General features: G+C 43.1%; 1 protein-coding gene across 4 annotated transcripts in view; it reads right to left on the bottom strand.

Annotated features, from left to right (window-relative positions):
- The window catches only part of EPS15L1 (epidermal growth factor receptor pathway substrate 15 like 1), a 327,178-nt gene that overhangs the window by 104,695 nt on the left and 197,686 nt on the right, over positions 1–24,797 (bottom strand). For all 4 annotated transcript variants that reach the window (XM_073592681.1, XM_073592671.1, XM_073592690.1 and 1 more), the window contains one exon: positions 20,267–20,349. In XM_073592681.1, coding sequence (XP_073448782.1) covers positions 20,267–20,349 — 83 coding nt within the window. The remainder of the gene's footprint in view (positions 1–20,266; positions 20,350–24,797) is intronic.

Genomic DNA, 24,797 nt, shown 5'->3' on the forward strand with positions numbered 1-24,797 from the left:
TTGTACCCGTGTGGAGTAAGCCATGAGGAAAATCTTGTAAGCTTCCACAAAAGCTTGCTTAATCCACCTTGCAATTGTGCCAATTTTTTTTCCCGAATGCAAAATGAATAGAGCATTGGATTTTCTAATGCTTTTTGACAATTCCAGATACCGTAAGACACAGGCTCTCACATGCAGTTGGTGGAATTGTTTCCTTTGGATTGGTTGGGGACCCACAGAAAGAGTCCTGTGGAATTTTGACACCACTTTAGGCAAAAACCCGGGGTCTGTATGCAATACCAATCTGTCTTCAAAAATTTGCAGGAAAGGCTCCTTAATGGAAAGTGCCTGCAGCTCGCTAATGCGTCTAGCTGTGGATATGGCCACTAAAAAGACATTTTTGAGCGTGGTCCATTTTAAGGACAGCTCTTCCTTTTGCGACTATTTTATCCAACCTTGCAATACTGTCGATAGGTCCCATTTTGGCAGAATTTTGAACGGAACGGGTCTAATCCTAGCTAACCTCTTAAAGAACCCGCTAACCAGCGGGTCTAACGCCAGGGGTTGCTCCAAAAAAAAAAAAAAACAGACAAGGCCGATACCTGCACTTTTAATGTACTAATGGCCAGTCCTTGATCCGCACCATCTTGTAAAAACTCCAAGACGGCTGGAATACACGCAGACACCTTCTTGGTATCTAACCACGTACAGAAAACTTTCCAAAGTTTAACATAAATTGCTTGGGTTACCTTCTTTCCACTAGAAAGAATTGTGTTTACCACCCTGTCTGAGAGCCCCTTAGACTTCAGGAGACTTTCTTCAGACACCAAGCTGACAATTTCATGGTCTGTATTTTTGGTAATAGAACTGGGCCCTGGGACAGCAGATCCTTCCTCTTGGGCAGCATGAGGGGAGTCTCCTCTGTCAGGCCTAACAACGTGGAAAACCACGGCTTCTTCAGCAAATACGGGACCACTAGGATCATTGTGGTGTGCTCTTGAATAAACTTCCTCAGGACCAGAAGAATAAGTTTGAACGGAGGGAAGACGTAGCAAATGCAAAATGCCCACTTCTGGGCCAAGGCGTCTATCCCCTTGGCCCCTACTTATCTTTCCAGCGAGAAGTGCACTGGAACCTTGGCATTTGATGGAGAACAAATCCACCTCTGGAAGGCCCCATTTCTCTACCATTAGCTGGAAGATTTCCCCGTTTAGTGACCATTCTGACTCGTACACTTGTTGTCGGCTCAGAAAGTCAGCCAGATGATTGTCCATTCCCTTCAGATATACTGCGGATATTGACTTCAGGTTCCCCTCAGCCCAAGAAAAGATGGCGTTTGCTAGTCTGATTAAGGACAGACACCTTGTTCCCCCTTGTTTGTTTAAATAAGAGGCCGCTACCACACTGTCCGAGGTGACTTTCCAGCTCTCTGGCAAATGCCCTTAACGCTTCCTAGACCGCTTGCAACTACCTCAAGTTGGCTGATCTTTGGGACTGTGCTTTCTCCCAGCGCCCTTGGGCTACTCTTGACCCCCCGTGGGCCCCCCAGGCAGTGCCGTCCGTGGTGATGCGGACAGACATCGGAAGAGACCATAATAGACCCTGCACAAGGTTCTCTTCGTCCCTCCACCACCACAGAGACCGCTTACTCTTTGGAGATAGGCGGAAGGTCATGTCCAGCGATTCCTGTGCTCCGTCCCAGCTGTTCAGGATATTGAAAAAGTGGAAACACAGGAAGCGCCATCTGAGTGTAGTATGTTTAATACAGTTTATTAGCAAGGTAAGTAATGCACTTACAAGAAACAAGTTAAAAACAGACTCATCTGTATGGGGTGGTGTTGAAAGTGTAGTCCAGCATCCTAGATGAGCATCCACGGGTATGGCAGATGTGTAGAAGAGCCACAATCCGTCCTGTGGCCACCAGGAAGTCGGCCTGGGCCGCCGTGGAACGCAAGGAGATCACATCACCGGAAGCAGAGTGGACACCAAGGGAAGAGCGACTGGGTAAACGAGGCTACGCGCTCGGAGTATCAGCTCCCTTTACAGGCCTGTAGAAGGAGCTGATGCTCCGAGCGCGTAGCCTCATTTACCCAGCCGTTCTTCCGAGGCCTGTAGAAGGAGCTGATGTTCCGAGCGCGTAGCCTCGCTTACCCAGCCATTCTTCCCTTGGTGTCTTTCTGCTTCCGGTGACGTAATCTCCTTGCGTTACATGGCGGCCCAGGCCGACTACTTGGTGGCCACAGGACGGATTGCGGCTCAACACATCTGCCATACCCGTGGACGCTCATCTCAGATGCCAGATTACACCTACAACATCACCCCATACAGATAAGGCAGTTTTTAACTTTTTTCTTGTAAGTGCATTTCTTACCTTGCTAATAAACTATTTAACATACTACACTCAGGTGGCGCTTCCTGTGTTCCCCCTTTTTCAATCTGTTTACAGAGCTGGCTTTTCTCTGAGGACAGCTGCCGCCTGTCACCTCACTCTAAGAACTGTTGCTTTATGGACTGATAAGCTCTTATTGTTCACATACTGCCTGTTTTATTTTTACATATACACAAGTTTTTGCGCTTACAGTTTTTTCTTTGTCATTATTGTTTAGGATATTGGTCTGGAGACACCTGAAATGGGCCCTTGCCCATGGTACTGCAGGGATTGTTGCTGCCAGGAGACCCAAACCCGACATAGCTGAACGGATGGAAATTGCCAGATTATTCTGAAAAAAGGCTGCTTTCTCCTCCATGGGATAGATCTTCTGTGTCACTGAGTTCACCAAGACCCTAAGTACTGTAAGACCTGTGTTGGGGGTTAGGTTCGACTTCTCCCTGTTTATCAGCCACCCCAGCTATTTCAGAAAGGAAATGGCCACCACAGATCTCCTTGTAATTGGAGCGCGAAGGGTGCAAAGAATAAAAGGTCGTCTTAGTATGGGATGACCGATATTCCTTTCAGTCTCTTTTTGGAAAAATCCTGGGGGATGAGGACAGGCCGAATGACAGGGCCCTGAATTGAAAATGTCGGACCTGCTTTCCCCACTTGATTGCCACCCTCCAAAATTTTTGAGCTTTTTCGTGGATTGGGACATGTAAATAGGCGTCCCTCAGATCGAGGGAGGCCATGAAGCAATCCGGGGGAAGAATTGACTTCACTGTAAAGATTGTTTCCATCCGAAATTTCTTGTAAGTCCCCCATTTGTTCGGTGACATCAAGTTCAATATCAGGCGGAATTTGCCCGACGGTTTCCTTACTACGAAAACGTGAGAGTAGAAACCGTGGTTTATTTCTCACTGTGGCACTGGAATAAGAACCCGCTGGTCTACCAAGTCACCAATCTGTGACAGCAAGGCTGTCGTCTTCTGAGGATCCCTGGGAGGTGTGGTTACGAACGTCCTTGCAGGCGGAGTGTCCTTGAACTGGATTTGGTAGCCTTCCCTGATTATCCTCAGTATAAATGCATTTGGGGTAGCCTTTTTCCATTGTGGGAGGAACTGCCCCAATCTCCTCCACACTGTTTCTTAGAGGTTGACCCTTTAGGGGTCTGTCCCTGTGACGGCCCTTGTCTTTGGGGGCAAAAAACACGTTTCCCCGGGGATTTCTTACTTTTGATAGGAAAAGCCTTTTTCTTGTCGGCAGTACGGTCTAGAACTTTTTCTAGATCTTGCCCAAACAAGATGTCTCTTTCAAATGGGATACCACACAGCCTTACTTTTGAGGCCGGGTCCCCCGACCAGGATTTTAACCATAAAGCTCTGTGAGAGGAATTTACTAGGGCAGCGGTCTTTGCCGATAGCTTGACTGACTCTGCAGACGCGTCTGCCATATAGCCTGCTGCCTTGTGCAGCATAGGAAGGAGATTAAGAATTTCCTTCCTGGAGGTCTCACTTTCCAAATAGCCTTGTAACTGGTCCAACCAGACCTCCAAATTACGACCCACTTATGTTGTAGCCATTGCTGGTTTTAAATTTGTCATGGCTACTTACCATGACCTTTTCAGCAGTACCTCCATCCTTTTGTCCATAGGTTCCCTAAGGACACCCATGTCCTCAAAGGCGAGGTCTGTTGATTTGGCACATTGGGAAAAGCCTGTGTCCACTTTGGGCACTTTGTTCCAAATACAAGCGGAATCCTCACTGAAGAGGAATCTCCTCTTCAGATTTTTAGGAAAAATAATTTTTTCTCCGGTTCCACCCACTCTTTTTTGATAGAGTCCGCCAGTGTGCTGTGTACCGGAAATACCATTTTGGTCTTCTTTCAGGGTCTGATACATCTGGTCTTGTAGGGACAAGGAGGTCTGCTTTTCTTTGATATCTAGCATCTCGCAGATCACCCCCAATAAGGCATCCACCTCCTCGAGCGAAAGCCTGTATCTGGGTGAACTTGTCCGTTGGCTCGGAATATCTTTGGATGATGCTGTCTCACTTAGCTCAACCAAAGGATCCAATTCCTCTACCCCTGATTCGTCACCCTCCTCTGGGGCTGAAACGGGGGGGGGGGGGGGGGGGGGGGAGTGCAGCTGGTTGTTTTGGGGTTTCAAGGTTTGACAGCATCGACTTTATGGCCTTCATTTCTTTCTGAACGCCAGAAATTAATTCTTTGCATTCTCCCGTTGCCTCCTTGTAAACCAATTTATCAATACAGGGTTTACAAAGGGGCTTGTTCCACCCTTCTTTAAATTTGTTCATACATACGGACACCTCATACATACCGGACACCTCTTCTTCCCCCCTGACCTCTTCGATTCTTTGGGCTGAGCCTGAGACAAAAGGAGAGAAGAGAAGGGAGGCAAAGGAAAAGAAAAAAACAAAGAAAGGCTGCTGTCAAAAAACTAGGGCTGAAACGATTAATCGATAATGAAAATCGTTGTCAACGATTTTCATTATCTATTAGTTGGTCCGCACCTTCCTTCCTGCCAGTCCATTAGAATCCTCCTGTGTACAAGGCAGCGGCGCCGCTGTAGTCTCATGAAAATATGGCGGCGCTCATGTGACCAGGCACGTCCGCGCCTCTCCTCCTCGCTGACGTTAGCTCCCCCCTGACATTCTCAGCCCCGCCCGCTGCTGCCTTGAGGGAATAGATAGAGAGAGGTGAGAAGCAGACATGAGAGCTGAGCTTCACCTGTGTGAATTGATAAGGTAGCGGCTAATGAATATACAATACTCAGTCAGTACAGTACATTAATTTCTGCGAAGACAAGTGTCCCATGATCCTAAGTATTTCTTGGGGGGGGGAGTGCCCCATCATTGGTGTTGGGGGGGGGGAATAGTGCCCCATTATTGGTGTTCCGGAGGGGGTGGGGGGGAATAGTGCCCCATCATTGGTGTTCTGGGGGGAATAGTTCCTCATCATTGGCGTTCCTGGGGGGGGGGATAGTGCCCCATCATTGTGTTCGGGGGGGGGGGTGAATAGTGCCCCATCATTGGTGTTCCTGGGGGCCCCATTATTGGTGTTCCTGGGGGGGGGGGGGTTTGTACTATAAACCCCATCTCAACAGGAAACCTGTATATGACCTGTGTATACCTGTGTAACACTCAGTTTTTTTCATTATTATTTTAAATAAAACGAAAAAATGTCATATTATGTTTTTTTTATGATTTTTTTCAGATTAATCAAAAAAATGATCGGCCAACTAATTGATTATGAAAATAATCGTTAGTTGCAGCCCTACAAAAAACCTTAGCCAACCAGTGGGTGTATACCTTCACCAACACCTATGTGCACCCCCACCAGCCGCTGACGGGATTCACATGACTCTTTAGCCTGAATCCCATCTCAAAAAAAGGGGGGGGGGGGTGGTGGAATGGGTGCCAACATTGAGACCATCACCACCCCACCCCCCCCAGCCCTGTAGGTCAAAGGCAAACCAGTGTCCACCTACCTGAGCTGGGCTGGCACCACTGCCACCTGGTTCAGTTAGATCCATGCTGTCCTCTGTTCCTTGCTAGAGCATCGTGCTGTGGATCAGGACTGTCCTGTGGCTGGAGTTTTTTAAATAGACCGCCTGAACCGGAACTGGTGTGTCGGAAGTCCCCGCCTTCTTCCTGCGTTCCAGAGGCCGGAACTCTAGGCCTACGCCCGTCCTCCCGCCTGCCGGGCTCACACTTGGATACCATAGAATCCGGCCAGCAGACCGCCGTGAGCCCCGTGCAGGGAATGCCAGACTAACCTGGAGAAGGACGCCGGTACCCGCTCCTCCGCAGCCTGACCTTATCAGTTATGACCTTATCCTTATCAGTTACTTGCAGACTTTCTTTCCCCTCTCCCTTAGGCAGCCCCTAGGCTCAGGGGAAGGAGAGCTCCCATCCAGCCTTCTCCTCCGGTGGAGGAAACACAAAGACTGAGGAAGAGGGACGGAAGCTGCCCTTTATGGGTCTGAAGGCTGTGTTTCCTGCCTCTGGAGGTGGAGCCTATCCCTCTAGTGCTATCCTGAACAGACTAGAGAAAATCTTTTTATAGGACCATATCTGTGTGCAGAGCATATGTCATCACATAAAGTCCAGTCCCAGCACAAAAATCCTTCATAAACAATTACTATTACTATGTCAGGGTCATTTTTTTTTATTTTGGTAGTCAATGGAGAAAACATCACTATGCACTTAAGTCTGCAAAAAAAAACAAAAGGTGTCTACAATATGCTTTTTCCCTCCTATACATCAGTGTAGTAGAGTTGGCAGACATTTGCGTTGTCTTTCTTTGTGACGTACATCTTCTGGGTTTTATTGGCCAGGCCAGTGTACAGTCATGTCCCCTATTTGATAGGGATATTACATGTGGATAGATATCATCATTTATATGGTATCACAATGCGCGGCTTTTTCTTCTGAAAAAAAGTAGTGTACAGTCATAGTAATACTTTAGTTTTACATTTGGTGGCAAGCAAAGTTTAACCTAAAGTGTATCTAAACCCAAAAACAAATGACTGCATGGCACATGGACTGCTGGGTCCTACCTCCGATATTCCTCCAATTTTCATAAAATTTGCTAATTTGGCTCTACACCACTGTGAAGACCTCATCAACTATGATGACCTTCCCCATGGGTGTCTTGCTCCTCCATATCCATATCCCTCCTTCCACCACCCCCCCCCCTTTTTTTCTCTCTCCCTTCCCTCTCCTTGATCTGCTCTCGCTTCTTTTTTCTCTTCTTTCTTATGTAATATAACTATCAATATTTGCTGGATGGAAGGTCATCTCTGAATGGCCTGGGTGACACCTGAATTTACACTCATGTTCTTATACGAATGCCATACCTTTGGTTAGTTACTTTCTGAGCCTTCGGCTGGCTCTGGTATAGCACTAGATGGCTTTGAATATCCTTGAATATGCTGATAATTATGCCTTTGTTTGTTATGTTAGAATGAAGGAAAACACTGCCACGTTTAATTTTGTGCTTTATATTTCACGCTAATGTGATGTATACACTATGATATGCTTACTTGGATACAATTCACAATGGCCTCTGATGTCTGCAATACTTGCACACTTTCAATAAAAGGAGTTTAAAGGGGTTGTAAAGGTAAACATTTTTTCACCTTAATGCATTCTATGCATTAAGGTGAAAAAACTACTAACAATACCGCCGTCCCCAGCCCCCCCGTTTTACTTACCTGACCCCTCGAAATTCGGCTGCTCGTTCACGTCCTCGATTCCGCTGCTCAGCCTGGCCGCTGATTGGCTACAGTGGATGGATTGGAAGCAGCGCAGCCATTGGCTCGCGCTGCTGTCAATCACATCCAATGACGCGGCGCGCTGGGGGGCGGGGCCGAGTGATAAAGCCAGCGGCTATAGCCGCTGGCTGTATCACGGGAGCGCGCCCGCAATAACTAACCACCATGCGAGGGAGTTCGCATTAAGGTGCTTAATTATTGCGGGGAGGAGCTGAGACAGCCGCCGAGGGACCCCAGAAGAGCAGGTTCGGGGCCACTCTGTGCAGAACGAGCTGCACAGTGAAGGTAAGTATAACATGTTTGTTATTTAAAAAAAAAAAAAAAAAAATACCTTTACAACCCCTTTAAATATAAACCCAAAAACAAAAATTATTATATTGCAGCTTGTCAATTCTAAAGCCTCGTACACATGATTTGATTTATGGACGACAGAACGTCTAATTTTTGTGGCATGCTAGTCTCATGTCGAAAGTGAAGAGGTTACTAATAATACGAGAATTTTCGCTTGACAGAATATGTCAGAAGTGACGTAACATGTTGAACAGTTTTGTATGTATTCTTTCATTTCTGAGCATGCGTAGTCATGATTTTTTTTGTACGAAAACCATGCTAATGAAACCAGACGGCGAGTTCACTCCTGACAAAAATTTTATAGTCTGCACCTCCAGCTTTTGTCTGACGAAAAAGGGAAATTGGCTGTCGAAAGCAACGTACTAGTGGTAAGATTTGCGGACGTTGTAACACAATTGACGTCCGAAAATCAAAGGGTGTGTATGGGCCTTTAGATGTGATGGCTGCATTAGATTTGTTTTTTTTATCATTTGGTGATTTAGCCAGTAAGTCTGTTATGTAATTACTTCCTTTACCAGACCAAGCTGTCCAGTAAAAGCGTTGGTTGGAGGGTTGAGACAAACCATTTACCACTGACAGGCGTGCTTATTTATGTAAAACCTTTAACCCAAAAGGTAAAAAAAGGCTAATTGTTTCTTAACTGCCTGTTAGTTGGAGTTTGAGCGATCCCCCGCTGAGCAAAGCGGAGCGCGTACATGGACACGTCCGTGTGAAAGGGCCCTAAGGGAAAAAAGCCTAAAACAAAACTATAGCAGCCACATCTAAGGATTGGTAAGATCAGGGCCTTTTTTCAGCTGGAACTTCGTGGAACACAGTTCCACCACCTTTGGCTCAGGCCCTCTGCTCCCTGCTCATCACTATCACTTGTAAACATAGAAGTCCAGCTTCTGTGGTTACAAATGACAGCTTGACTCTCAACGGCTCCCGTAGATTTGACCTCCTGAATGGCCCCCACTGATTACCGGATGGGGACAATGGAGATGCGGGTGCAATGAGGATGCCGACACCCCCAATAAATGATCTCCCTGCCAGTGAGAGAGATTGAGGCACCTACAGTGTGTGGGGAGGTACTAGAACTGGCTGAGTGCTTCAACTTAATACAGCAACAAAAGCAAGGTGGAAGATGGTGGAGCTTTTAAGGAAGGGGGGAGAATATGGGGGCAGTAGAGGGGGTTGCATGCAGAGGTCAGAGCTGAAGAGGGGTGAAAGCGAGATGTGGACGGGGAATGCAGAGGTTAGCAGCTGTGGAAGAAGGATGAATCCTTCACTCTGTATGCAGCGCAACCTTGAACTCTGCACTCTGTTACCCCCCCAACTCTGCACGTAATGCACTCCTGTATTGAATACCCCTTTAAAACCCTCCCACTGTTAATAAAATTTGGTCACACCCACTATTTGATGCAGTTTGGAGGGTGTGTGTGTGGGGGGGGAGTGACTAGTTCCTGCACCTGTTTTCTGAGAAAAAAAGCCCTGGGTAAGATGTAATAAATTTTGTTTTTGGGTTTAGATATGCCCTAATAAATATATTCAACAGTCATTCGCTTTAAATTCACGGCGGTAGATGTGCCCAAATTCTTTAATAGATCACTTTTGGTGATGTGCACATAAAAATCTGTAGCTTGTGTTTACCAGAAAGTATTCAATCTCTGCACAAAAGGAGTAATAAAAGATTTAGGATCATTTTAATTTTTACTGTTAAAAAAAAAAAAAAAAGTAAAAAAAAAAAAGAGAAACACTCATGAAGACATCACATATTTAGCAACAGGGGGATTTAACTCTGGGTTGCAAGCATTAAAGGTGTTCATATTGTGCAACAAAGATGGTACAATTTCCACAACAACTTTGTAGTTTAAGAGCTAGACCAGACACACCTTTGATGTGCATGAGATAGGTTTCCTTTGCACAGAACTGTCTACGTTCAGAGTATTCACCTCAAAAAAAAAATCAAAGATGTTTTGCACTCTGATACTTTTTTCACTTTCAAATAGTATTGTAACTAAATGTAAAACTCCACTTAACAGACTGAGGTAAACACCTGCAGCTCTTACCAAACTAAAACTACAAGTATAGTCTGCCATAAGCCTAGAATCACAACGTGCGAGTTAAAACACAATTTTTTTTTGTCCTTGAAAGGCAAAGAATGAGACTACACCCCCCCCCCGTGTGACACAACTGTAAGTCAAGGTACGCCCTACAGCAGTTTACGCGTATATATCACACACACATATACACACACACAGTATCTCACAAAAGTGAGTAGACCCCTCCCATTTTTGTAAATATTTTATTATCTTTCCATGTGACAACACTTAATAAATTACACTTTGCTACAATGTAAAGTAGTGAGTGTACAGCTTGTATAACAGTGTAAATTTGCTGTCCCATCAAAATAACTCAAAACACAGCGATTAATGTCTAAACCGCTGGCAACAAATGTACGTACACCCCTAAGTGAAAATGTCTAAATTGGGCCCAATTAACCATTTTCCCTCCCCGATGTCATGTGACTCGTTAGTGTTACAAGGTCTCAGATGTGAATGGGGAGCAGGTGTGTTAAATCTGGTGTTATCGCTGGTGTGTTGAGTTATTTTGAGGGGACAGCAAATTTACACTGTTATACAAGCTGTACACTCACTACTTCACATTGTAGCAAAGTGTCATTTCTTCAGTGTTGTCACATGAAAAGATATAATAAAATATTTACAAAAATGTGAGGGGTGTACTCACTTTTGTGAGATACTGTGTGTATATATATATATATATATATATATATATATATATATATATATATATATATATATAAATATTTACATATATACACACTCGATCCGGCTCTTCCGGGTAGCAGGCGCGTCGCCAATGGCTTACTCCGACTGTAATTATACACAGCGGGAGCTGATTGACAAATATTGTGGACTTGATGTCCGCTGGCACCCGCCAATTCTTCGGTACAGAGGCAGAACAACAGTCAGTAGGGAAGGCATGGATCCATGTCTTCACCTAGTGAAAGCACCTTCCACAGTACACAAAAACACTAGCTAGGTAGCTAGGCACACAGTAAACCCTCTGATCGCCCATTAACCCCTCCCCAGCCAGTGTCATTAGTACAGTGACAGTGCTTTTTTTTTTTTTTTTTTTTAGCACTGATCACTGTATTAGTGTCACAACGTCCGCAATATCGCACTCCCGCTATAAAGTCGCTGATCGCCACAATTACTAGTAAAAAAATAAAATAAAAAATAACCCATAGTTTTTAGATGCTATTACTTTTGCGCAAACCAATCAATATATGCTTATTGGGATTTTTTTTAATCAAAAATATGTAGCAGAATTCATATTGGCCTAAATAGATGAAGAAATTAGATTTTTTTTATTGGCTATGTTTTATAGCAGAAAGTAAAAAAATTTAGATTTTTTAATGTAAAATTGTCGTTTTTTTTTTTGTTTATAGTGCAAAAAATAAAAACCGCAGAGGTGATGAAATACCACCAAAAGAAAGCGATATTTGTGGGAAAAAAAGGACATCAATTTTATTTGGGTACAGTGTTGAATGACCACGCAATTGTCAGTTAAAATAACAGTGCCGTATCGCAAAAATTGGCTGGTCATGAAAGAGGGCAAATCTTCCGGAGGCGACATGTTTTTTTTTTTAATCAAAAAGGTGTTTATTGAACAAGTTCACATAGTTTCCAATGCACAAGCATCACATATTAATACATTTTCATGCAAAAGGTACAGTCCTCCCAGCGTCCATCAAATTTATCTTGTCTTTAAACCTAAGAGGTTTACAACATACTAATACATATCATACATCTGACTTTTATCCATCAATAAACCTTTATGGTCCTCCCGCAGGGCATTGCAACAATCTGGGCAGTACCAATTCCCTGGGACTTAGTCCAGGGGTATCCAACCAAGGTGCCTAAATTTTTTCGAATCTGCCAGGGCTACCCCTATGTTGATAAATATATTTTTCCTTAACCAAGGTATTTCCCATATGTGCTATCCAGGAGGCCACTGAGGGTGAGGAAACCTACTTCCAGCCAATCAGAATAAGTTTGCGTGCCTGGAACAATGCCCTAGAGTGTGCTATTTTAGTCACCTCCTCCGGGACAACTTCCTCCAGGACCCCTAGTATGCAGTGAATTGGATCTAAGGGGACGGTAGTCCGGAACACTTGGTTAAGCGTCCCAAGCACCTCACCCCAGTACTTATGGAGTTTTGGGCATCTCCAGAGTAAGTGAATGAGATCGCCTTGATGTCGACCGCATCTGCTACATAGAGAATCTGGCTGCCTACCCATTTTATATACAGTAATCTAAGTGGGGTGTAGTGTACTCTAAGTACTATATATAATTGGGAGATCTTTTGAGCCACGTTGAGAGAGCATATATTGATTGATTGCAGGACTTCCTCCCATTGGTCTTCCGTGAGTGGACCTACATCTTTCGGAGGCAACGTGTTTAAATTACTTTTTTTTTTTGTCCTTGAAAAGCAAAGAATGCGACTACCCCCCACACCCGCTTATGTGATGGATACACCTTGGGTATCAGAAATATGTAGCATCTTTAGATTGCACAAACAAATACATCCATGTGCATAAAGCCTTATTTAAAAAAAAAAAAAAAAAAAAAGGGACCATGATAGATCTTTGCCACCTCGCCTATACTCCACTTTTCCTTGTGTTTAACCAATCTATCTTCATCTTTTAGCACTGAACATTAAAGAGGAGGTCCGCCCACCCCTGCAAAAATTAAAAGCCAGTAGCTACACATACTGCAGCTGCTGACTTTTAATAATAGGACACTTACCTGTCCAGGAGTCCCACGATTTCTGCACCGCAGCTGATGTTTCCATCAGCTGTCGGGTGCTGCTGTCGCCACCATTGCGGGTAAGGGAACCTGGTAGTGAAGCATTACGGCTTCACGCCGGGTCCCTACTGCGCATGCGCTGCACTCTCCTACTTGCCCGGCGGCGGGAGGAGGAGGGACCCGAACAGTTGATGTAAAGCCAGGAAGGTGTGAATCCAAACGTGGCCAGGTTATCTGGTAGGGCACTACTGCAATATTCTAAAAACAGTAGACTGAGCCAATCCGCATATCCTATAGATTAGTACATCTGCACAACTGGTGCAATATGTTTGCGCCTACAGATATGAGGAATGTCATGTATTATATGGAGAATGTAATTGGATAGAATTTAGACGGATTACAACCCGTCAGGCATTATTGCTGCCTGCGCCCCATTCGGAAGATTCACCCTCTCTATTTGTACTGTTTACAGTTATCACCTAAAGTTAGGGCCAGTTCACAACACAGAAAAACGCAGTCCGGATGCGCTCCAAATGCTTTTTTGCATGCGTGTTTTTGATGCAGTTCCGTGCATCCCCTCCCCTTTTTTTCCTTAACTTTAAATAAGAACATGGGTGTTCCAGTGTGTTTTTGGTGCGTTTAGGTGCGTTTCCTTGAGTTTTTGATGCTTTTTACAGTGTTCCAGTACAGTCCAGTGCAGGTAAAATGCAGCATGTTCTACTTTTTTTCTGCAACTAGAATGCACTGGAACTACAAGCACTGGTGTGAACTATGCCATTGAAAATGATATAACCTACTTTCTATGCGTTTTTGATGCAGAAAAAAAATGCACTGGACTGCATGCGGTGTGAACTGGCCCTAAAAGTAACAGAAAATACCAAATTCTGGGGTTGACATTAGAACAGGGATAGAGGGAATATCTTCCAATAGGGAAACTTGTTCAGGTGACACCCCAGGATTCCCTCTCACTTCCTGTTTGAACAGGACAGGAAGTGAATGGAAATCTCTGCAAAGAGACACAGAAGGCAATAAAAAAAAAAAAAAAAAAAGAGCGGCTATAATCTTCCCTTAAAGTGAGTGTAATGTCTAGATTTTTTTTGTTGTATTTAAATAACAAACATATTATACTTGCCTGCTCTGTGCAATGGTTTGCACAAAGCAGCCCCAAACCTCGGCTTCTGCGGTCCCCCGCCAGTGCTCCAGGATCCTCCTCCTCTCGGTGTGCCCCCATAGCAAGCGGGTTGCTATGGGGGGGGGGGTACACCTGCAGGCTTGGTCCCAAGCCACGCTGCCTGTGTCCGTAGACAAACACAGCACGGCTCAGCCCCGTCCCTGATCCCTCCTCACGTCATTTGATGGACTGCCCAAGTGCCTGTGAGGAGAGGAAGAGAGAGGAGAGAAGACCGTGGCTGGGCACAGCGCTGGATCCCTGACAGGCCTGAAGGCTCCCTGCTGGCAGAACACAATAGCACTAACTGTGTTAAAACAAGCAATTTTCTTTCCTTTAACCTATGGTTGAAGGAAAGAACACTGTATAATGTGTGGCCTGCTTTACTCTATCCAAAATTAAAATAAAGTTTTACCTTTGGAGACACTTTAAAACCAAAAGCTTTAAAAATGATCTGAAAAATGAAACCACAGAGAAATAGTGGGGGAAAAAAAAGTTGGTTCCCTTTTACAGAGATGACTAGGAATGACAAAATGAGAGTTAGTCTAACAAAATCTGTGTGAAAACATTGTTACCCCCAAACTGCTACTCAATAGAATCAGCATAAATCATGTAACCTAGAGCGGTAAGCTGGCAAAAAACAAATTGCAATGAAATGAATAAAGCATATCAACACGGCAACCAGATGTTGCACATAAATACAATCCATGTAAGCACATACCATAGAAGGCACAAAAGAATAAGAAGTTCTCTACAGTGGATGTGAACTTATTTTCTATGATGGATAGGTGCAAATTGTAGAGCACATGTGCTGAGGCATGTGTAATAAGTGAATAATTATGAAAGGCATCCAAATAGTTATCCAAAAGTCAATGGAGCCTGCAGAGTTCGTGTATGTTAAGAAGCCCAATACAAGCACCTAACGAGCAATGCAGGGGGAGGGAGCTTGTCAGCTAAAATATTCCAGGCAAGTGTTTAAAAATTGAAATCACCTTGATAGCTGCCTTGTCGGATGGCCATGTAGAGAGAAGGGGTGCCCTGTTAGACCTCTAGCCTTAGACAGCACAGGATCTGACTGAATGAGCAACATGCACAACTTGAATAGCGGTTCAGACAAGTAGCAGCAATGGCATTGGACACTGGAATACAGCCAATGATGACACCTGATCCTTAATTGTGTTGAACGCTAGCCGCTGCTCCACTATGCACTAGAGAAAGGCTAGGAGAGGAGCAACCAAGAAAGAATGGAGCATACCCCTAGAGGTTCGCAAGAGTTCTCCACGTTTGATGGTACCTCCTCTATGTACAATGGTAAATTTTATGAGACTTTGCCTTAAGCAAGGCACAGATGACTGCATTTGATAACCCTCTGCCTCTAGCCAAGACATTAATGTCAATGACTGGTAAACGGGCACTTGAAACAGCGAGTCCTCTCACAGTGGTAGATTCCAATAAGCGTTCAAAACCAGGTAAACTAGATCCACATACAATGACCTGCAGGGAAAATCTGGAGCCAACAGGATCGCCAGAATCCCCTTGACTTCTATCCACCATAATAGTCGCTACAACAATCTTACTGGTGGGTAAGCATAAACCAGAGTGTAGTGACCGGAAGGAGCTACCACAATGAGTCTCTCATGCCTGTTCAAGGGTCCCTTGCCCTTTGTGCAAACCTGACCACTTCTGAACTGAGATGAAACACCAGAAGATGCAATATCTGGTTTTCCCCCATCACTGGCAGATTTGTTGGACCTCTGGTACAGGGCCCATTTTTTCTTTTTTCATCAAGAGTTTTTTGGCTGAGATGGTCCACCGGCCAGTTTTCTACCTCTGGTATGTACAGTATCTAGTTTTATCTCCAAGTGAGAGCATGCACATAGCGGAGACGGCCTGAATTCCATAGATCCCAGCGGCACGAACATAATATGGCAGTACAGCCAGGGGACAGCTTTTAAAAGTAATAGAGGAGGATTTAAAAAAAAAAAAAAAAAAAAAAAAAAAACATAAAAAACAAAGAAACACATGTAAGTTATGCTATTAGTACTGGATTCCTGAAAAAAAAAAAAAAAAAATCACATCATCATCATTTTAATGTCTATGGAGGCCAGAAAATCTCTCGATGCCAGGAGGCCACCACTGCACAAATCAACTCTATCAAAGTTTTGGAGTTTGACAGTTTTCACTCTCCTTGGGTGCCATTAAGAGATTTGAGTAAAGTCACTGAACCTCTGTGGTAGGAACTGGGACCACCACCTCTTCAGCTAGGAGTAAGACTGATAACCTCTGAGGAGACATATGCAAGCTGGATGGGTGAAAAACTTCTGTGAAGGCCAGGTGGGGTGTGAGGTGTATGTTTTCCCCCCACCTTGTACTGAAGAGCTGGGGGGAAAACTTCATGATGAGAAAGGGCCTGCTCTACAGACTTAGGCTGCCAGGGACACTTGCCCCATGTGGAAATAAAGGGCTTATGAAATTCAATTTTTTTAACCCAAGGCTACCAATTTTCAAATCCATTTGTCTTACACATGGACTAGTCAAAAGCCTGCAAACAGAAGTCAAACCCACTACCTCCAGCTGGACAGGTAGGGGGTAAAACTGTATGAGGGGAGGGGGGCTTCTCAGACTTGGGCTGCCAAAACATTTGCCCCCTGCAAATGTTAAAGGCTTTTGGGATTTAGATATCCTGGTGAATTTTCTAGAAAAAAAAAAAAAAAAACACTAAGGGCTAGGCTCAGATTTGCTACAGGAATCACAAAGAGCATCATGGCGGTGCTCGTGCTGTACTACCACCTCTTCCTGCTGAACTATTCAGGACAGAAACATTCAGCATCAGCTTTCAATACTTCTCCAGGAGGGACAGACCATCAGGCTAGCCAGTCATGCTTGACACACTAGAGCAAAAACCCCACAGACTGCCTATAAGGAAACTGGGCGATCACAGCCGAACCTGCACACAATAAGGAAATACATGCGCTCAATGTCTGCAATTGGGGGACCAGTAGGATCTATATTATGCAGCCTGTCACCCAGTTAGCAACTTGTTTGTAAACACAATGAAGGGAACCTAGATTTCCAGCTCATTCTAATGACCTCTTAGTCGCTAAACTGATAACGGAGTTGTCCACAGCTAAGGAGGGGATTTTGGCCACCTGCAGCTACTACAGAAGGTGGCGATATACCTGATTCTTTAAAGCTCAACTCCAGCTTTTGATACATTTACATCGTTTGTTTGGGCCAAGCTTGCCCAAATGAACAATGTCCCTCGCTAACATGTGATGCCACTGGATGTGCAGTATAAACTGATTTTAGCTGAGGTTCTGGGTTCGAGACTTCCTGTCTCATACCCAGAAGACAGTAGAGTCTATCCAATTGGCGCTCAGCCATTCAGAGAAAGCAATGTATTCTAGCAATAAATACAAAGCTTCCTCTGACTGGCTGAGTCAGAGGCACAGGCTGATGATATCACAACCTCTCAGAGGAAGCTTTGTATTCATTGCTAGAATACATTGCTTTCTCTGAATGGCTGAGCGCCCATCAGATAGACCCTACTGTGCCTCAGCTACATACAGTTTATACCACACATCCAGCTGTCTCACATGTTAGTGAGGAACATACTTGGTTTGGGCCAAGCTGGCCCAAACAAACTATGTAAAGTGTATCAAAACCTGGAGTTCAGCTTTAAAGCACAACTGTGTCCTACAATGGACAAAAGAGAAATGCCTATTAAACCTGTCAGAAATCCAGCAAACTCCTAATTTCCCGTAGTAAGTAGACAATGCTATCTTTGCTGCACTCAAATCTCAAGCAGTGCTATGAGCCATGTTGATTGTTATCCCATGCTAGACTACAGAACATCTTCCTCTTATGTTATGGGGATGAGGCATGAGGTAATATGCAGTCCAACAGGGGAGAACTCGGGTAGGGCAAAACCTGCTTGGACTTCAGTACATCAGAGGCAGTGTTATTAACCCACTACAGGAAGTTAGGAGCTTACTAGATTTATGGCAGAATCAACAGGCAATTCTCTTTACTTGCAGATATATAAAAAAAGAAAGCATGAAGAGTGCATGTATTGCACAGATGCAATGAAAACGTTTTTATTTTATCCAGACATACACTTTAAAACAATGCTCCACAAACATTTCAATATGATTAAAGCCACATAAAGAAATAAAGGTGTAGACCCCTTTACATATCTAAAGAACAGTGGCTTAGTACACATTTTTCTGCTTAGACAACATTAGTGGGTCCTTATTTTTCAAAACCTAATTTGATTTCATTAGAACAAAAATGTAGGTTAAAGACAAACTAAGAATGTATATATATTGCTCTGAAAACAAGCTAGAATGTCATAGATAAAACCACATTTGCCTTGTTTATTACACCTTACAACTGCAACTTTGAAGTGGTGAGAGAGATACTAGAGAGCTTAAAGTTTCAGAATGAACAGACTGTGGAAAACCTAGTGTGGTAATGGTGACACCTAGTGCTGAACAAAAAGGAGTCAAAAAGGTCCTGCAAAGGCTGACAGTCCACTAACCCTTTTAACCACTTCAGCCCCAGAAGGTTTTACCCTCTTAATGACCAGACCATTTTTGTGATACAGCACTGCGTTATTTTAACGGACAACTGCGCAGGCGTGCGACGCTGTACCCAAACCAAATTGAGGTCCTTTTTTTTTTTTTTCCCACAAAAAGAGCTTTCTTTTGGTGGTATTTGATCACATCTGCGGTTTTTATTTTTTGCATTATAAACAAAAAAGCAACAATTTAAAAAAAATATATATTTTTTTTTACCTTCTGCTATAAAGCAACCTAATAAAATAAAAAAAAAAACAAATTTCTTCATCAATTGAGGCCAATGTGTATTCTGCTACATATTTGTTAAAAATCCCAATTAGCGTATATTGATTGGTTTGCGCGAAATTTATAGTGTCTACAAACTTTGGGATGGATTTCGGGACTTTCTTTATTTTTTTACTAGTAATGGCGGCGATCAGTGATTTTTAGTGGGACTGCAACATTGCGGCGGACAAATTGGACACTAAGTGACAGTTTTTGGGGACCATTGCAACCAATACAGTAATCAGTGCTAAAAAAAAATGCACTGACACTGTATAAAATGACACTGGCAGGGAAGGGGTTAACATCAGGGGCAATCAAGGGGTTAAATGTGTTCCCTAACATGTGCTTACTGCGTGGGGGATGGGCTCACTGCAGGAACAGAGAGATCTGTTCCTGATTAGCAGGAAGCACAGATCTCTCTGTTCCAGGAGAATCTGCTTTGTTTACATCAGCAGACCGCTGTTCTGTCATTCTCCAGAGTGATCATGGCCGCCGGGCCCGCTGATTGGCTCCCACTGTGTCCAATCACATTGGGAGCGGGACGCCGGCAGCGCGCGCCAGACCAGGTACATTGTTTCACGCAGCTGGCCTGTCCTGCTGCAATATATGTGCGGTGGATTGTCCGGAACTGGTTAAAGAGGAATTCTGGACAAACCGCTGAAAATACAGTTCAAATGCATATACAGTACATTTTTTGTTTTACCTGCTCAATAATTCTTTAATTATGGACAGGCATTTTTGCAATGCATGCACCTTTTATAGCAAGAATGATTACCCCACTCTGATATCTCCTGTCAGCTGCCTGCTCATTGGAGAGAGGTGCAGAGTCATTGTTCAATAATAAGGCTGAGGCAAACAGGTGATATAAGATGTCAGAAAGCAAAACCAGGAAGCTGAATCACAGAACCAGAAAAAGAGTATGTCACCTGTCTGGTTGTAAAGAGTGCATTAGGTTCTGCTGCTGGCTAGAATTACAAATCCTTTAATAAACAAACAAAAAAGAATGTGTATATCTGTACTATAGTTCAAGCTTGGAGACACTTTCCAATTAGTAAAATTTGAATATATATATAATATATATATATATATATATTGTATATGGCAATTATATTCAAGTAGTATGCAGGGCTTGCTCGTAGTTTTTTCATAGCATTTGCTGGTGTGATTTGTTAATAATTTAGAATGTGTCATGACAGATATTTGTACTGAGTTGTGTGAACCTTAGGGTAGCTCTAAAAATTAGATATATTTAAATGCAAGTATATCCTGCCATTTGAGAAAGAACTAGTCACAGCTCAAAATGTCATTATGGTTCATATGAGTTACTTTATTTGATGTACTGCTGATTTTTTTTAACCCAAGAAGTGTTTTTTACCAGAAGAAAAACAACACGTATTTAGCTGTATCTCCAGAGTTTGCACTCTATATAAGAAAATGTCTTCTTACCTTGGACATGTGGCTAAAGTCTGCAAAACTTTCATTACTATTGAATGCACTGCTTCCAAAGGGGTCCAGAGTTCCAAATGGGTCTACAATACAAGCAGTAAGTTTAAAGTGCTGATATAAAGATATTACAATAATTCCACCTTGGCGTATACGCCAATATAGATCAGGTGGTAAAGTTAGATTAGAAAGGATAAAGCTGACAGTGAGGTGAGGCAAATACCCAACACAAAGGAATAGATTTATAAAACATCAAATGAAAAGTAAGCACATTTCTAAACTTTACGTAAAGTAGAACCATAGGCAAACGTTTTATTTTTTTTATTTTGGATAGAGTGAGGGAGGGTTATAGCCCTGTATGGGTTAATTTTGCCATCGTTGTCCCATTAGGGAGATTTAAATTTATGTCCTGTCCCATAGCCAAACAGGAAGAGGAAATCCCTGCAAATTAAGGGAATCCCTTGCGGCCCACCTGGTCACCAGAACTAGTGTTCCCATTGAAAGATTTCCCCTCTATTACTTTTCTGGGTACAACTCAAAATTTGGGATTTCACTTTCAAAGATAATGGTAAATAGGAATGGGCTCGGGCGTGATCGGGATCCTACTTGCCTGAGCCCGCCAGGAAGCCGACACTGCTCACTGCTAATCACAGGCAGAGGCACATTTCCCTGTCCGCAGCTGCACAGATCGGAAAACGTCTCACTGCCTGTGATTAGCCGTGTGCCGTGTCGGCTTCCTGGAGGGATTGGGCAGGTGGGATCCCGAACACGCCCGAGCCCTTCTCTAATGGTAAACAAGTACAAATAAATAGAGAGGGTGTATCTTCCTAATGGCGGCACAGACAGCATTAAAAACTGACAGATGTTATAATCCACCTCCCCTCTATCCAACAGTAAAAAAAAAATTGACTTTAGTTATACTTTAATATACTATGAAACTATACATTTTGTAAGATACAAATCATCCTATGACTGAGATCAACGATCAGACTCAATAAAGGATCCTTGTGGTATTTTTTAATTTTATTTACCAGTACATCAGGCCCAAGATCAATTCCAACCAATACGTGGACTGCTAATGGTATGTGGGGAATACTGTAAAGTCCGTTCAATCTATTTTATGGTAATGTAAGAGATTCACTTTAATGCCCACCTCCCCAAAAAGTGCATACTTACCTATCCTTAACTCTCCCACCATTCAGCCACCAGAAGTAAAGAAATAGCTGGCGATTCTGGGTATGTACGACACTCGCCCACCTTTGTCTTATGTGACAGCACTGCTGTTTGGCTCAGTGCTGACACAAATGGGCAATGAATGAGTCCTTTCATGAGAGTGAATAGATTGGAGTATGCTTTCATCCCAGTTTTGAGTAATTCAATGCGGCCAAATCTCATGGCGCTTCTCACATGTAAGTGGGCCTGCTTCCTAACTTGCCTGCCTTTTACATCACTAATCAGATTCATCCTTCAAAAGCAGGTCTGAATGCCAGAGCATTGTGTTTATAAGCAGTATTATCCAGGGGAGGGGGGGGGCCAAAAACAAGAGCATTGTCTATATAAGGCATGTAAAAATCAATGTTAGTGGCCCGCGGGATTCAAAATTGTGAGTTTAGTGGTTCTGTGAGATTCAAAAGGTTGGCGGCCACTGACCTAGTACACTGGGATTGTAGGAGATTTGGTAGCATGCTCCCGAGTCCTGGTTGGAATGACTCCACTATTTTCATAAATAGATTGCATACAAAGAAAATTTCCAGCAAGCTGACATACTTTATCAATATTATTATTTTATTATTATTTTTATTAATGTTGTTTTCAATTCAAAGTGACAATTATTTTGCTGGAGATTTGGTTTGTATTAGACAGTCTGAATTAGACCAACTTCTGTGCAACAACTATTCCTGGCATGCTAAAGTTATCACACATATACTCACTAACAGCAATATGCTTTGTGTTCAGACTGCTAAAGCAAGGAAGATTGACTGGCAGGATCACCGGGTATTGTTATGCAAAAGAGTAAAAATAAAACAGGCAACATTGAAGAATCAGAAGATAAAATAATAAAGCACAATAAACTAGTCAAAGTATAACTAAAGGCAAAACATTTTTTTGTTTTGGATGGAGTGGAGAGGGATCAGAACACCTCACCGGGTTTTTATTGCTGTCTGTGTTCCCGTTAAGGAGATTCACCCTCTTCAATTGTCCTGTTTACCATTATCATTGAAAGTAAAAAAATAAATAAAATCCCACATTTTGGGTTGTCCCCAGAAAAGTAATAGTGGAGAAATCTTCCAGTGGGGAAACTAGTTCTGGTGACCTGGGGGTCCCAAAGGGATTCCCTTAATTTGCAGGTATTTCCTCGCCCTTTCTGTTTTGGCTGTGAGACAAGAAGTGAAGGGAAATCTCCCCAATGGGACACAGATGGCAAAAATAAAATTGACAGGAAATATAACCCACCCTTGCTCTATCCAAAATGAAAAAAAAAAAAAGTTTTGCCTATAATTCTACTTTAAGCCAAGAGTGCTTTTCTCCATGAAGGAGAAAGGGTTCATCACCTTCACACACTAGTAGAAAACAGAGGACTCTCAGAATCGAGTAGAACTATAGTGGAGGGGGCCCAGGAAGGGCAGGGGGGAGTGTCCTCTAAAGCTTTGCCCATTTCCAGTCACCTAAAGGTACAAAGCCTATAATCCTCATGGTGTAGGAATATTCTGCCTGTGTCCTGTACAGTACAATTAAGAAATAAAACAGGCAACAGTTTAACATCATAGGATAAAATACGCATATCTTCAATAATAAGCTTAGGGATAACATAAACTTTAAACATACAGAAAATACAGAGTTTCATGCACTCTTGGATCAACAACTACTAATAAAGTGGTTTTAAACCTGAGACATGAAATATGAACAAAACATATCCCTCTATAGTGTGTACCTGTCTCAATTAAGAGCAATAAGTGTCATTTCTGTCTGCTACGCGTTCCTCTGCTATCAGCATGAATCACTGTTGACAAGTTTTCCTGACACCAAGAGAAAAAAGGTGACAGGGAAGGGAGCTCCAGCTGATTGACAGCCTCAGCTCTGTTCCTGTGTGCTGTGTGAAGGGGGGGGGGGGTGTCCCTTCCCTACAATTAACACTCAGAGCTCTCCTCACCGAGCTCTGCAGGGTGTAACTTCAGCTTTCCACCCCCCACCCTCTTTTTTCTGAACTCTCAAACAGCCTTGTAGAAGACAAGACTGCAGATAAACAGGTACGTAGGAGGATTTGTTTCATTGCTGAGTATCACCTGAGGCCAGTCACTTTACTTGGAATATGGAAAAGTTTACAACCACTTTAAGCCATCAAACATGTAAAGGGGAAACGTGCTGACGTCATCACACACATGGACTGGTGAACCGAGGATTTTTTTTTTTTTTGCAGATAGTTTTTATTCAAGAACATTATCAATTTGAATAGACAAAGACTTAGTTAAGGCATAACAGATTATGGTAAAGTATGAATAATTAAAATAAATAAAACAGTACAAAATACAACAATCATGCTAAATAGTCTCTCTCTGCCAAATTAAGTCATATGCCTAGGGAAAAAAGCATGAAGGGAAGACGAAGGGAGGGGGAGAGAAAGGTGGTAGGAGACAAAGAAGGGGAAAGTGTGAACAAGACGGGAGAGGGCAGCAGAGTACTTTATTTAATCATCACCATATAAAGCAATATAAGATACAGAATACAACACCAGGGGAGCAAGGTAGTGACAGCGTTGCTCCCTGACACAAGTAAACAATAATTATGATCTAGTCAAAAGATACCCATCAAAATCACCAGGTTGGTAATGTTTCATCAGGGTAGGGGCATTAAGGTAAAAAAAAAGTCTGTCCAATACTAGTTCCACAGGTGTTATAATTGGTGTATCCAACCGGGCTCCCCACAGTTTGTGGGCAACTCCATTGCTGATAAATCAGTTTTTACTAATTGGAGTGAGGAAAAAAACTCCTTAATCCAAGACCCTACCATAGGAGAAGATGGTAAAAACCACTTCATGGCTATTAGTTTCCTGGCTATGAATAACAATCAATCAAATTATGGCCACAGTCAGCAAGGTGTTCTCCTCCAGAAGCTCCAACCAAACCCAGACACAACAGTAGTAAAGGAAATTTAGGAATCGAACACCAGGCCGACTATACCCACTATACCATGCCAATAACAAAATAAAAAAGCTTGGAACAGCAACAAAACATGTGCAGTAGATCCCCCTCATCTCTAAGACATCTTAAATGGAGTGGGGTATCTGTGTTTATACAGCCATTCAGGCGTTCGATATGTTTTATGTAGATTGTAAAGTTGCGATAATCTTTAAGTTAGAAAAAGAGGTAGCGGGAATTATTTGTAGAATAAATTCCCATTGCTAGAGACCTATCCCGGGAATTCCTTTGTTTACAATGATGAGCAGTACCGATTTCTTTTAAAACGCAAGTGTTCATTTTTTAAACTTCTAATACAGCCGTTTTTACAGTACTTACTACACTATGGAGGTTTCTTC

This window comes from Aquarana catesbeiana, linkage group LG01 (genome assembly GCF_042186555.1).
Source record: "Aquarana catesbeiana isolate 2022-GZ linkage group LG01, ASM4218655v1, whole genome shotgun sequence".
NCBI lineage: Eukaryota > Metazoa > Chordata > Amphibia > Anura > Ranidae > Aquarana > Aquarana catesbeiana.